The sequence below is a fragment of the Lipophrys pholis genome, assembly GCF_963383615.2.
Source record: "Lipophrys pholis genome assembly, chromosome: 12".
Lineage (NCBI taxonomy): Eukaryota > Metazoa > Chordata > Actinopteri > Blenniiformes > Blenniidae > Lipophrys > Lipophrys pholis.
Genome location: NC_137641.1, coordinates 9,457,982 through 9,473,808, shown reverse-complemented (window position 1 = coordinate 9,473,808; position 15,827 = coordinate 9,457,982). Strand labels below are relative to the sequence as shown.

The 15,827-nt window shown below is 44.3% G+C and overlaps 1 protein-coding gene across 1 annotated transcript in view; it reads left to right on the top strand.

Annotated features, from left to right (window-relative positions):
• The first annotated feature begins 217 nt into the window (after positions 1-217).
• Positions 218-15,827, top strand: part of mbd2 (methyl-CpG binding domain protein 2) — a 38,475-nt gene continuing 22,865 nt past the window's right edge. The window contains exons 1-2 of the mRNA XM_080476560.1: positions 218-867; positions 11,713-11,872. Coding sequence (XP_080332686.1) covers positions 758-867; positions 11,713-11,872 — 270 coding nt within the window. The 5' untranslated portion in view covers positions 218-757. The remainder of the gene's footprint in view (positions 868-11,712; positions 11,873-15,827) is intronic.

Below are 15,827 nucleotides of genomic sequence, written 5' to 3'. Positions count from 1 at the left end.
ACCAACAAAGACTGAAACTGAAACATAATTTACACCTTAAAAGTTATAATGTATCTTTAATAAAAGTAACTGCAGGATTAGAGTTCAGTGAATAAAATCTTTAAAGTGACTTCTGAGATTAAAGCTGAAGTATGTGTGTGTGTGCGTGTGTGTGTGTGGGTGTGAGCGTTTGTGTGCGCGCGTCCGTGTGTGTGTTCCATAATCCTCTTCCCTACATGTGACTATTCCAGATTACCACTGAGTGAGTGCTCCTCGCAGATTAACGATCTTCGCGGTGTACGTGTGTGTGTGTGTGTGTGTGTGTGTGTGTGTGTGTGTGTGTGTGTGTGTGTGTGTGTGTGTGTGTGTGTGTGTGTGTGTGTGTGTGTGTGTGTGTGTGTGTTATCAGACGTCACAGGCTGCCGTTGGTCCAGCTCACTTCAGATCACCCGGGATGAGCCGTTCCTTGTCCGGGGCCGTGAACCGGACCTGAAGCGTTCCGGACCGGAGCTGGTGTGACCCGGGACTCCGGGACTCCGGGACTCTCCCCTCTCCACCGTCACAGTCCGATCCGGGGCAGTCTGGGAGCTGTCTGCCCTGTGAGAAGCGGCGGTAAACAGGCAGGGCGGAGCGGGGCAGAGCGGGGCAGATCCGCCGTTAACGTCCCAGTGACGTCGCTGCTGCGCGCGGACACATCGACCGATCGATCAAGCGTTTGATCGGCTGATCAGCTGATCGGCGGAGCGGAGCAGGAGCCCCGGAGCCGGTCAGTCCCGCCATGGAGAGGAAGAGGACGGACTGTCCCGCTCTGCCGCCCGGCTGGACGAAGGAGGAGGTGATCAGGAAGTCCGGGCTGAGCGCCGGGAAGAGCGACGTCTACTACTACAGGTAACCCGATCACCTGATCGATCCATCGATCGATCATCCTGCGGGGTCTCAGAGTGCGGGGCGGGACCCCGCCGGGGCCGCAGCGGCAACAAAGTGTCTGTCATCATAACTTTTCATGATAAATCAGCGTGAGGAGAAATAGATGCAAAGTAAAACTAAACTTCTTTATCAGATCAGAGTCTCAGTGGATCTGATCCGGCAGCAAGACACTTTCACCTGGACAGAGAGACGGACTGAGAGACTGACAGAGAAACTGACTGACAGAGAGAGTGACAGACTGAGAGACAGACTGAGACATACTGAGAGAGAGTGAAAGACAGACTCACTGAAAGAGAGAGAGAGAGCGAGACTTACGGAGAGACAGACAGACTGAGACAGACTGAGACAGAGAGAATGAGAGAGAGAGTGACGGACTGACAGAGACTGAGAGACAGACAGACTGAGAGAGAGAGTGACGGACAAAGACAGAGAGTGACAGACTGAGGGACACACTGAGAGACAGACAGACAGAGAGAGAATGACAGACTGAGAGACAGAGAGAGAGAGAGAGAGAGAGAAGAGTGAGAGAGAATGACAGACAGACAGACAGACTGAGAGACAGACAGGTTATTTGTATGGGTTTAGGTTTTTATTGTTCATTCCTTCCACATGAAGCCGGTCTCTTCAGACCGTGAAACTGTTAATTCTTGAAACCTGCTCCCAGAGAGGAGAAATTTAAAAAAACGCCCGCTCAGCGTCTGCGTTATTCCTACAAACGGAGACAGCGAAATGCTAAAATCCCAGCTCTGCCCTAAGCTGCCTGCCTTCTTCTCTGGTGTATTTCTGTGTCGTTACCACGTCACTGCACAAATCTGTTTTTGCACGTATGGACTTAGATCCTGTTGACACAACAACGTTTCAAATGAAAACACAATGCTGGGGGTTTTGGTTTCAGAAATCTTTCGCGTTCACACGGTAACGTTTTGAAGATATTGTCTGGTCACACGGAAACGGCAGAAACTCTGAAAACAATGTTGGGCCACCAGTGAGTGCTGTTTGTTTTTGTAATGAAACCACACACACACACACACACACACACACATGTAGCCGAGAACAAGATTCTATAAACATTAACGATGAGAGTACACAGACAGTGTACCAGTGGACAGACAACCAAGTCGGATTGTTATTACGGTGACTGTCAAGTATAAAACTACCAAGTCCCAGGAGAATGTGGACTGGGAGTCATGACACTCTCTCGTCTACTGAGCATGAGCAGAAGAACTATTTACTACGGCCTTGGTGCGCACTGCACAGGAGCAGTGTTTCTACTGAGTACACGGAGCCAGAGGATTTTTCAAAAAGTTGATTTCCCCCCCTCCGTTTCCACGGAGACAGAGTCGGCGCCTTATCAAAACACAACAAAAGTTTTGCGTTTTCACTTGAAAACGTTGTAAACGAGCCCTTGGGGCGATAAAACGACCTCACGATGCCTGGTACTGATTCGCACAAGAAGAACATGCAGACTCCTCACAGGACGAGCCAGCTCAGACTCAAACCCGCTAGATTGTGACTGTGAGGTCACCGTGCGAACCACTACACCTCACGAGGGCCCGACTGAGTGATTTGGCCGATTGTAATCATTGATCAGTAATCCGTCAAAAATTGTCCGATTAACGGCAACGTTAACTCTCACGCTCCCTGGCCGTCCCCGCTCTCAAGGCCACGCCCCTCCCCGCTGGTTGAGCCACCTCCATTCCTGCTCTTACGGCCCCGCCCCTCCCCGCTTTCAAGGCCACGCCCCTCCCTGCTGGTACAGCCACGCCCCTCCCCGCTTTCAAGGCCACGCCCCTCCCTGGTCTTACAGCCCCCCCCCCGCTTTCAAGGCCACGCCCCTCCCTGCTGGTACAGCCACCTCCGTTCCTGCTGGTACAGCCCCGCCCCTCCCCGCTCTCAAGGCCACGCCCCTCCCTGCTGGTACAGCTACTCTCCAGTTTGCAGACAGACACAACATAATGACAGACAAAGACGACTAAAGTTTGTAAAGGAGGAAGTGGTGATTTCACCGATTGACCAAAACAGCACGTTGATTCCTGCTCCTTGGCCGGAGCCGCCGTGCGCTTCAGCTCTGCCTCAGAAAAGCGTTTTGAATAATCACGAACACCCGCGAATATTAAACACAGGGCATGCTTCATTTATAGAAACAGTAATGATAGCAACTTCCCACCATGAATGTCTCGTCTCGCACTGGCTGCTCATTGATTTGTATGACGCACAGTGCCATAAAGTATAATCTGACTCAGCGAGATCACCGACCTTTAAATACGGTGAATGTTTCAGGTCATGTCAGATGAGCCTTAAGCTGTCAAACAGATGGTCCGTGGGCAAAACCAGGACTTCAGATGGTCAAGTTCGGTTTACCAGAAAGTCCGGTCCGGTTTACCAGAAAGTCCAGTCCGGCCTGTGAGATGACTGTGCAAATGCAAATAGTCGAGTCATTGTTGCACTTTTAGTTCCGGCAGTATTAAAAGACACATTTAACTATATTTTTCACCAGGATACACTGTTTAATATTGGCCCAATGTTGAAATTGTACTTATTTTGAAGATATCACATTTTTATATTCTGTTTACAGAATGATCTATAATGAGTTTGACACCGCTGGCTTAAACTCTACAAACATCAGTTTTTTTTTAATGCATTTTTAAATGTCTTAATTCATATAGACTTTGCATGATTAATTTATTTCACCAAAAAGTTTACTGCCTTTTTGCACATCATATTGTTTAAAATTTATTTTAGATTCAAATTGTTCACATGCTGCTTCTTCCACACAATTTCTGTTAAAACTATCTGAAAACAGTGAAATGTTTGTATCTTCTAACAAGTGTTTGGAGCTATATTTAAGCCATCAAAAGCAGGTATTTCGCCTTTATTTAAACTGAAAAACGCAACAATTTAATCGGACGATATATATAGGTTGTCTGAATTTTTATTCCTTAATATCAGAATTGGTAAAAAAAAAAAATCCATATGAGCCCCAGACCACACATTCTCATTACTATAAAAAATATATTGTAACAGCACTTTCAGTGTGAGAATAGTTCAGCTTCAGCCTGTAAAAAAAAGAAAATCACAAAATCCAGAGTTTCAAGAAATTACTTAAAAATCTCTGGAGTATCATAATGATAGTAGTAATGCCTGTTCTGCCTAGAAAATCCAAATCCAGCAACAAAACAAGACCTCGCTGCTGTTTCTGTGCGTACACATCAGTTCACACTCTGCACACAGGATGTAGAGTCAACAAGCTGAAGGCTCGTCTTCCTGAGCGGGACGCGAACTGTGGATGTATTCCTCCAGGTCCTCTTCAGCGGAGCTGCTTCTCTGTACAACAACAGTGAGAACTGGACACTTTTGGTGAATTAGCCCGACGGGATGTGCAAAGTGGGCCTGTCTGGGTCAAAGAGGGTGTTTGGTGGCTGTAAACGGGGTGTTTACGCTGCAGCCCCGCCCACAAGATAATGGCTGAACTTCACCAGTGTTCAGTTTAACTGCCGGCATGTTGGTGAGCAGTGTAACCTCGGGGTTCAGGACCCCCCTGGGACACTTCGTCTCTTCCCAGGTTCAAATTATAGGACGTGAACATCAGAGAAAAGCAGAATAAGACACTTAAGGCAGTTTTTCTGTATTGCAATGAACCATAATGAGCATCATTATAACCCACGACAATGCTTTAGACGGTATAGAACTCATTTTAATTAATAGAGCATTGGAGCAGTGAGACCCCATCAAAATAGATTAAATAATTCAAAGTATTCACTTTGTTTTAATGCAAAGAGTTATGAGAATGTTATGATAATGTCTAAATATCCTCCAGTGAAACCTGGAAAAAGACAAATAAGTGCAGCTTCAACATTATCCCCTCCTGGAGCAAATCATTTGTAAAAATGTGTCTGTCTTCAGGCTGTCAGCAGATTTATGAAAGGCTCAACATGCACGTTTTCACAAATACTCCCGGCTGTGACGCTTCCTACGTGCGACTGCGCTTTCTGCTGTCTCTCTCTGTTTTCTTCATTCTTTTAATTTTAATGAGACTCTCAAATATTTCATTCACACTTGACTCCGTCGTGAATTTCGCCATACATGCATCCCGCCTGCAAACGAACCCTCCCGCTCCACACGCTCAGTGTGCAACGGACAGTTTTGTTAACGAAGGTAGTAAACCCTCAGACATGACGAATCAGTGTTTCCCGACAAACCACCACTAAAGAGTGGAGGAGCAGGAACGGGTCCTGGTCCCTTTGCGGCGCCGCAGATGATCGAGGAGTCCAAGGCTTGGCCTGAGGTTAGAGTCAAAATTGTACCGACAGAGGTGAACAACATAAAAGCCTCCCGCTGATACCTGGGGATCACGGGCAGAGATGAGGAAATCGAGAGGGACCCCTCCTGGGAGAAGAGAAAGTCTCAAACACCCGAGATCTTCTCCCAAGTTTGCTGGTCTGGAAAAGCTGCGGCATTACGTCATCAACTCCAGGCAACGCAGGAATGATCATAGTTTAAACAATGTTGGTGGCATGCACAACAAATGGTTCTAACCAAGTTGCTCCATTAGGCAGGAACAGCAGATCAACATGAAGCAGATCTTTCCATTAAAAAGTGAACATTTTTAATTATCTTCTAACAGTCTGACTAACCCACCGGTTTATCTTCCTTTAGTTTGACTTATTTTGTTTATCTCCAGCATGCTGCGGACACACGGAGGTTTAAGGTTCCATTATCTAATTCTATTATAATGTAATTCAGAAGGACTCAACCTGAGGTTAATCTCATGGGTTACTTTTAGAAAAGTTTCCCTTCTACATGACTGAATAGAGACTTCAGGTAGTGCTCAGATAGCCATTATTAGACTATATATATTTTTTTTAAAAACACAACGCAAAACAATTATGCAGAAGTATGAAACAAAACATAAACATACATAGGTTAAAATGTTTAATTCTTATTTGTGTTTGCGCTATCACTATCAAAACATACCACCATAGGGACGTGTTCGGGGGTGGACCTTCATCAATCCTGAGAAGTTTAGCGACGATTGGACAATGTACAGTGACGTTGCAGCTGCTTTATATTCAACTTCCTGTTTTTGGCCAAACCTCCAAATTCGTTGTCACGCGTGGATGACACCACTCGACGAAATCTCTTGATAAATGTATTTTTAATAATTAGTGTTGTGCCGATACCTATACCAGTAGTGGGAGGGGGGCGCCGATACCACACTAAAAGCTGGTATCGGTATCGGCAGGTACTAACTATTAACTCGCCTGACTCCTGATCCATGTATGGTGACGTATTCAGTGCATGCCAAGGAAAGCCTCATATCTATATTAGTTGTTATTTTAATTTGAATTTAACTGGGGTTGGACTACTGTTTTACATGTATTTACCGGTACATGGATATTGTACTATTTTTTGGCATTTGTGAGCAAAAACTCAGGTTTGAGAAAAGTTTATTCTTTTTTCAGTTTCACCCATACCAGGTAGGAAATAAAAAAGTTGTCCTATATTTACTGTGTTGGCGTGTTTTTCCTGATTCACAAAGGTTTAAGCAGTGCCAGATGAAGCCATAATAGCAATGATTTATACAACTAAGTGAGTATGCAGTTCTTAAGAATGGGAAGAAAAACAGTCCATATCTTTTTTTAAACACTGCGGTATAGGCGAGTATCGGAATCGGCCGATACTATGCAACCGTTATCAGTATCGGTATCAGGACACAAAATTGGTATCGGAACAACACTAATCAATGCCTTTAGATGACTTACCCCGAATTTAAAATGAAAGGGTGAAATTCCTAAGAGGAGTTAGTGAAATTCTATTGCCTTGCTTGACCTTACTTTGCCTGATATTGAAAATTCAACTCAAAATATTTATTTCCTTCAGATACAATCTAATAATGGAAGAATACACAGTAGTCCTTATAAGACCTGTATATTTCTTTTCCTCCTGGAAGATATAGTATAGTACATGTGAACATGTGATAGTATTCCGATTCCCATATGATAAATAAAAACTCCTTAGTATTAATGTGTTTGTGCTTCTCCTGGGCCCTGTTGGCTCTTTTCTTCCATCAAGTGTGTGTGTGTGTGTGTGTGTGTGTGTGTGTGTGTGTGTGTGTGTGTGTGTGTGTGTGTGTGTGTGTGTGTGTGTGTGTGTGTGTGTGTGTGTGTGTGTGTTCTTTATAACATGTTGTGTCCACCAACAGAGCTTCAGATTGGAGCTGTTGACTGAGCAGAGCCCATGTGTAGTACTACTGTCTCAGAAAGGTTTTCTTCTCCCTGTTTGGACATAGACAGAAAGTCTGGAAGCAGTTTTCTTTTCTTTTTTTTAAAATTTATTTATTTTTTCAAACAAGCAGCCCTCAAGTTTAATGTTCTCAGTGAAAACGTGTCGTAAACCAGCGGAGAGGTTTTCCTCAGTCTTATTAGTTCAGATATTACTGGCTTGTCTCGTTCTCTTCCTCCATCAGGACTCATTAAACTCTACACACACTTTGTGACCACACACACACACACACACACACACACACACACACACACACACACACACACAAATCTCCCGAGTGGGCCGGGCTTTAGTGCAGTAGGACTCATCTGATTGGTTAAACATGTTGACATGCAGAGTGTGAATGTACAGAGTGTGAGCACGTCATGTATCTGTTGTGATCAGTGATCATTATGAAAGCCTGTCTTAAAAGAAAGGTTATCTCTACTTATTACGTCATGATATACTTGATATTTATCACTCGGTGCTGAATTCACCTCGTTTTCATGAGCTTATAGGACAGTCTGTACAGTGGACTGAAACATTTCCACTGCGTCACCTCTGCTTCGTTTTGGATGCAGTTTTATTTCAACCAGCAAGTGAAGCTCTCCCAGATGAAGCTCTATTCTTCCTCCTCTGTGTCAGCGCGCACAGGAAGTCGGCGTGCAGGTCTGCGGCGAGCCAGCAGCTGTGTTTCGAGCTCACTTCCTGTTGATGGGCGGCGGATCAAACGGCTCCGAGTCTCGACTGTGCTCGGTCACGTCGTGCAGGCTCGCTTTCAGTTCGCCTCCTAATGTGACTCATCACTTCCAGTAAAGAAACCAGTCCGCAGGTCAACTTACTGGAAGAGCAGCAACACCCTAACAGACAGACACACACACGCATGCGCACACACACGCACGCGCGCACACACAGACACACACACACACACACACACACACACACACACACACACACACACACACACACACACACACACACACACACACACACACACACACACACACACACACACACACACACACACACACACACACACACACACAGAGAGCTGACCTACATGTCAGATGCAGCTGAATCATATGCATCTAGTCTGTTTCTTCTCTTCTTGCGATGACCAACATGTTATAAAGAAGAACCTTTTTGGTTGCTGAAGATATTTTATGAATATATATGAAGACTTTTTTTTTCTGGAATGACCTAAATCAGATGATCAGACTCATTTGAATTCAAGGACCTTTTAAAGTCCAGTTGGATCTCAGTTGAGCCGTGATAAAAATGTAATCAACAAACAACATGAAGCAACCCTTTGATATTAACCTGCACCAACCACGCTGCTAGCTGCTAGCTAGCCACCGTCAGGCTAGTTTAACATGTTGAAGGTCTGAGAAGACTGAGAAGATAAAGCTGGTCACCACAACGAGCTCAAAGATCTGCTTCACTTCCCTCATTAAAGCTTTAAAGGCTTCAGGGAGAGTAAGAGTTAGAATACACACTGCAGGGACAATGCTAAATGCTAAACGCTAACCTCCAGAGTACAGCAGGGTAGTGATGGGAAACTCGAGTCCTTGAAGTGACTGAAGAGTTTATAAGTTGTTCATCAAAGTGAGCCAGATGTCTGAGTCAGTTGAGTCAGTTGTGCATGCACATTTATGGTACATTGGTTGTTTTTTTTCTAGGACGTCACTGAGAAACTGTCTGAGACCAAGCACCCAATGGGGAATAGCCAATCAAAAAAAAAAAGAAATAAATACAAAACCGTGACTTCAAAGTAAACTAAGCATAATTTAATTAAGTCTTTAAAAAACTTTTACCATGGCCTCGACCCAAACCTTTGCTAACCCCCAGCCTCCCACATGACAACGTGAGAATTCTACCACTTGACCACCAAGGACTGTGGACTCAGGCAAGGATTTTCACATAGCTTTAGTGACCACTTCACTTAGGCCCCGTTTACACGACAACAAAAATGAGTGTAACTGCAAAACTTTCTTCACTTTTGGGGGGTCCGTTTACATGACACTGATATCCGGATCCACTGCAACCGTGACTTTTTTTATACCAGCTCCCAAAGTGGAACTTTTCTTTCACTGATACGATTCCCACCTGCAGAGACTGTCGGAGGCGACGGAGCGCTGTTACTGCGCATGCACATACCACCCCGGTCATAAATAGTTCCTTCTGCTCATGCACCTGTAAACAAACATGGCGTCCCTTGTAGTGGTATGACTCGCGGTCTGTATTCTAGTTTTATCTTCCATATCAATAGTTTTATAGTTGAGACTCACCCCTGATAGCATCTGATTCTTCATCAGTCCATACGTGTGTCGGGTTCTTTCCATTTTGTTCACATTTATAGTGTGTTGTTCTCTGCTCACGTGTCTGGGTGGTTTCATTACAAAAAGATGCAACAGCGCCCTCCCGTGGCCCAGCAGACTAACTGCGTTGTTGTCATTGTGTCCGCTGCTGCAATGTAAACGCAAAAAATGTATTTTTAGCGGTCAAGGTGTTGTCACATGAAACGTTGTCGTGTAAACGGGGCCTTGGTTTAATCTTGTCAGTACAACTTTCTGCCCGAATTAAATTTTCCCTCCGTTGAAAGAAAAAGAGGTGAGGATAGAGGGAGTGAGAGAGAGAGAGATCCTTTCTGACCTTCTCAGGCTTTATATAATTGATATTTATAAAATAATGGAATCCTTTTTATAATCAGATTTTCAAAGGGAGCAACAAACCCTATATAGTCAGAATGATGTGATTCATATATGATGGTAGGATATTCACATTAATTAGGAAGCAATGGGCAAAATATAAAACAATTAAGCCTATGATATATACTGTATTATTACCACAGCAGATTCCGTCCAGGTAATGTCCGGGTGGGTCAGTCCACTCTGTGGTGGACTCATACGAGGTGACAGAAGTACTGTTCACTCAACGATTCCACCGTACTGAACGAATTTTGTACTGAACATATCAGACGAGATTAACGATTCTTTTAATGCCTCATGGGTCCTGTGAGCCGACTGGAGCATGTGAAGGAGTTAATGACGTGATGACTTGTGAGTCATTGTTCACTAAAGTGAGTCTTGAATTTTGAATGATTCATTCGTCACTTCTCCAGAGAGCCTCCAACTTCAGTAGACGTCAAAATCTGATGGAGTTGTTGAAGATTCTGATTGTACTGTAAATTGTGCAACATTTTGACCGTCCTCAGAACTTTTTTCTTTGTTATTGTCTCATGTTTCCCTCCACTGAGGACTGATTTTAAATCTGGGCTGGAGCATTTCACAGTGGCGTTTGCATGTTTCACATTTGATAGTATGGGTTTTCTCTGAATACTCCAGCATCCTGACACATGTATGCTGGGTCTACACGTGAGTCTTAACAGGTCGTAAGCAGGAGTATTTTCTTAAAAATGATCCAGAAGACAGTAAAAAGTTCAGTTTCATTGGGCATCGCGAGTCATGCGATTTCCTGTTCATGTCCGTGACATGATTGGAAGTTTGATTGGCTGTTAGGAGCAGGGCTTTACCTCTCAATAAACCAAGTGGGAATATGTTAACAGTCTCTACACAATCTGCCATTTACCATCAGATCTTCAGCACAATATGCTGCCCATGGCTCTGATTTCTTACCCACCTGTGAGGTTGGCTCGGCCTTCGTTTACTATTTATTTATCCATTTAGAAGTGAAGAAACTCTTCACTTGCAAACAAGCTACAGCTTCAACAGTTTCTTGTGTTTTCGTTGTCACGTCAGTGAAGTCGTCTCATCACAACAAACGTCGGCCTGCTTTAGATACGGTCACTGAGACGGGTACTTCTTAAGGCTCTTCCATACTTTCTGCATTGCGCGTCCACAGACCGCTTTGGTCTTGCACACGGGCCGTAAAGACGCACGTGGTTGTATTCATACTACATTTCAGGGTTTCACATCGGTACACGTTCCATAACGTAACATAACGATCCGAAAATGTTTGCACTTCTGGTGGCGGCATTCTCCTCCTTTCCTAAAGTTTTTGATATTTAACTCCAGGAGTTCTAAGCCATCTGCCATGGTCCAACATCTTACTTCCAGAGGAATCTTCAGGTTCTGTTCTGGTGTTTTTACCCCATTCCTTTGGTTGTTAGCAGCCGTAGCACGTAGCAGCATTCAGACTGTATTGCATGGTGAGGCAGACATGGTCAGAAAGCAATCTCTGGCTGCCTGTGGTCGCACAATCATCACATCGAAATTCAACCTGTCTCACTCTCCACAGTAGACCACAGATTTGAAGTCATGATCAACGATATGTTTGTGATTTGTTATCTTCTGTCTGAAACACAACAATCGTCCTGAACCGCTATCGGACCACCCTGGAGATTTTCTATCTCTCGTGGCTTCTATGATAATCAGATCCACCTCAGCCGGCCTGTTCAGTGTGGAGGAGTGTCTGGTCTCCTTTGTTTCTCCCTGATATTCAAGCTGCTCACACTTTAAAATGATTGTACTCATTGTTTTTTCCTTCTCTGTCCTCATTCCTTCCTTCTGTTTTTGTTCTTTTCAGTCCGAAAGGGAAGAAGTTCAGGAGTAAGCCTCAGTTGTCCCGTTATCTTGGAAACACGGTGGATTTAGCATGTTTCGACTTCCGCACAGGAAAGATGATGCCGGGGAAACTGCAGAAGAACAGACAGAGGTTCCGACACGACGCCCTGAGCCTGGCGAAGGTAACACACCTGTGGGGGAGGGCCCTCGCTGGGGCTCAGTCATGCTTTAGCAGATTAACAGATTAGTGAAGCGGTTTCCTGCAATAGGTCAACAGCTCAGCAGACCAACTCAATCCATCATGAGAACACAACAGTGGGACTGCATTTAGTTTTAAGGAGTTCTTACTGAACTTTATAATCAAAGGAGTGTGTGTGTTTGTGGCCTTACTTTTTGTCATCGTATGTTTCGATTGCTCCTCCAAAATAGATTTCTTTCTCAGAGTTTGATATTTCATCTCTTCAGGACTGTTTGGGAGCACACTTGCATGGATCTTCCAGATGTTTTGGTCTTGATTTATCTTTGCCACATTGACAATCTACATATAAATTTATCTCAGTTTTGAGGTTTAGAAATGAACCCAGGATCGTCATTCTCCGGGTCTTCTTAACTCAGTGTTTTCGATTTAGCCTGGTCTCCAGCTTGACTTTCATAGGTCACTGAGAAAACCGCTGAGCTTTCACTTCTTCTTGTTCAAGTAAATTTTTCGAGTAAATCTTTTTGATTAATTATAAGAGCAAAGGTCTTTTAAAACTTGGGTGCTTTTGAACAATTTTCCAGTTTTGTAAATGAGAGTGTCTGGAGGTCATGATCCCAACCAACCAACCAACCCGTATCCCTTCCGTCGAGGTACCCAGCACATCGTACGGGTACCATAAGGAGGAGCGACGACGCAGCCGTCTGCTGATTGGTAGTGATGATCGTCACTCTCAACGAGCAGCAATATTCAAATAACTCATCTGCCGTGAACCCTCCCGTTGCCTGTTTGCATACACCGCAGGAAAGGTTCTTAATCGGTGCAATGTGATCTGGGTGACAGTGCTCAGACGGCCACCCCCACGAAACGGATAAGCGGAAGAAAATGGATGGATGGATGGATGGATTCTGTTCAGAATGAGAAAGGTTAAGCTGTGTCACAGAGAACAGGGGCTGAGGGCTTCGCTTATTTAGGGCCGCATCAAATGTGTTCCGCATTAGTCCTGCGTTTACTGTCATGTAACGATGTTACATATCTGCGTCGTTTTGCAGCGGTTCACAACCCCGCCCACACTCTAAAGCCGAGGCCCCACCGCGCAATACGTGGCGGAGCGGGAAAGTACGGTACGGCAAAGCGCAAGCAGGCCCAACTTTGTCACGCGGTCCCACCACAGAAAGTACTGTTAGAATGTAGGCGGGGTTGTGAACGACATGGGGACACGTCGAGCGGAGAACACGGAAGTGGCCGGCGGTGGCCGTCTGAGTCACTCTCTGTGACTCAGGGTAAATTTTCTCATTGTAAACAGCAGCGTCCATCTTCTGCTGACTCTCTTCCTCTCCTGTCGCTGAGAGGAGCGTCAGTATCTCGTTAGAAGACCGCGGGGTTGTGTCGCGCGTCGAAACCCAGTTAACGAAACAACCAGTGAGCGCAAAGCGACTTGCCTCATGGGTGAGCGTGACGATCGTCACTACCAATCAGCAGACGGCTGCGTTGTCTCTCACGTCTTCACAGACCCGTTCCTCGCTGCTAGGTACCTCAACGGAGGGGTGACGAAAAATTGTAGCCGGTGGTCGCAGTTTTTTCCGTACCATCCACAACTTTTTCAGTGGGACTGCGCAAAAACCCGTCCCGCCCCGCCCCGGCATAAAAAGGGCGGTGGGACCGCGGCTTAACCGTACTCTCTGCAGTGGAACCAGGCAACAGATTGAGGTCTGAGTGTGCTTGGCCTTACGGTACAGTAGAAAAAGGCTTTAGAGTCACCATTGAAATGATCCAGAAGGTATTTACATGGAGGGAAGAAGCTGGTTTACTCATTTTGCACAGGGACAAATGCAAATCTACACAGAGGAAATTTTTCAGTGTCGGCCCTCAAACTTGATCTATCTCGTCAAGGTTTAGCTGCATCTTATCTTGGTTTTGTCAGTGTTATGACCTGAACTTGTCTCTTGTCTCATAAAACTCCTCTCTTGCACTTGTCAGGTTGACATTAACTTGCATGTTTTGTATCTGTGTGTCTGACTAGTTTTGGTTCGCAACACTTTCATGGTCTTGACTTTATCCCTCTTAAGCGGCATATTTCCTTTGAGCATTCAACAAAATATATCAGTTTTCATTCGACTCACCAAGTGACCACAACATGTCTCCAGCTCGTCTTACAACCATTCATTGCTTTCATAATTATTCATACGATACAAGCAAGAGTCTCCTTAGAAGGATGTCTTAGTGAGTAATGTCAGTAGAAGCAAGGTTTCAGCAGATTTCACAAAAGAACTTCAGTTTCTGAAGGAATGTCACCACAGGCCTCCTGCATCTCACACAGTGACAGGACTCTTGCATTTCCTCAGAAAACTGTAAAAAAACAGCTTGTTGTCAAAGTTCTAGTTGTGTAGGAGCCGGCAAAACGTCTTTACCTCAGAGGTTCAGCTTTTCCCCCGGAGGTTTATAGTATGTGGTGCATGTGTGGATTACCGGAGATGCCTCTCACAAGCTCTCTTCTCTCCTTTTGTGAATTCAACTCCTACATACTTAAAGTCTTATTATGGTTGTCTGTGACATTAACGTTCACAACGTGAGACCAGGTGAAGTCTGGGGCCCATCCTGTGATCTGAGGTTCACTGTCAGTCAGTTTTACACCTTGGTGAGGTGAAGTCAAGGGGGGTTTTATTTCACTGAATCGGCCCTTTAAGACAGGGGTCGGCAACGTTCACCACTCAAAGAACCATTTGGGGCCCTTTCCCACTATACAGAACACACTGTTTTGGGTTTTTAGAACCACCAGTGTGAGCCGTGTGGCTTTCAATGTCATTCAGTTTTTGTGTACATCCTGGTTATTTAACATTAAGTGAATTTTTTTTTTAAATCTCACTGATCATTTGTGCTTATTCCTTTTCTGTTACATCCACTTCTATGGAAAGTAGCCGCAGTTCTCAGTGTGTGGACAGTTACCGTGTGGATGGATTTCTAAAGTCTCTGACAGGTTTTTGTATCAGCATCCAGTCGAGATCTTTTACTGTGCTAAAAGTTGTATGTCGAACTTGTTCTACACATGGCTCAAATGGGTTTTCATTGATTGGACCTTGTACTTTCCTCCACTGAGTTTAATGAGCTCTTTTCATAGTCATTAACCTCAGAATTCACTTCCTGTTTTATCAGCAAAGAAGCAAAACAACAAGAGCAACACAGTGAAATATCGGCTGAAAAAGAGGAACAGCGGTTGAAGACTGAATCGTCACAATAAATAGACACAAACACCCAAATCACTGACTGAAAAATTAAAAAAATACTGATGTGACCGAGTCACAAGGTTGATGCAATAGTGAAACATGAAGTTTTATGTATTTACTTTCTCTTTCAATTTTTCTCTCACCTCTATATCGTCCTGTGCGCTGTAATGAGAAGACACTATTAAAACACCAGAATGGACTTTTCTAAACCTTATGATCATATTAATTCTTCAACATTAATCCCAGATTTCTTCACCAGACAGCAAAAAATCCAGCTGACCTTCAAATATCAGAATTCTTTTGTTTTTAAACGTTGAGACCTCAGAACACGTGCTGCATTTAGACTGTTTTAACTTCTACTGCTTCAACCGGGCTCTAAATAGCTTCTTGGGGTTTTTTGTTACCCCCCCAAAAAGTCCATAGTTATGGGTTAGCACTTTTGAAAAGTACATATACTTTTAGGGTACAAAAACTGAACATATGTGATTGGATGACCACTCAGTGTATCGTGTTTCATCCTGCATATAAAAATAAATCTTCAGCTCTGCGACTGTTTTTCTTTCTTTACTTCCTTTGTGCTTTAATGAAACTTTGGACTGGAACATTTCAGACCTTTTGGGCTCTTCCTCGTTATGAGAACGTGTTTCTTCTCCACTGTTGTCTACCATCAACTGTTTATGATGAGGCGCCATCAGATGAATGTCATCTTCACTTCTA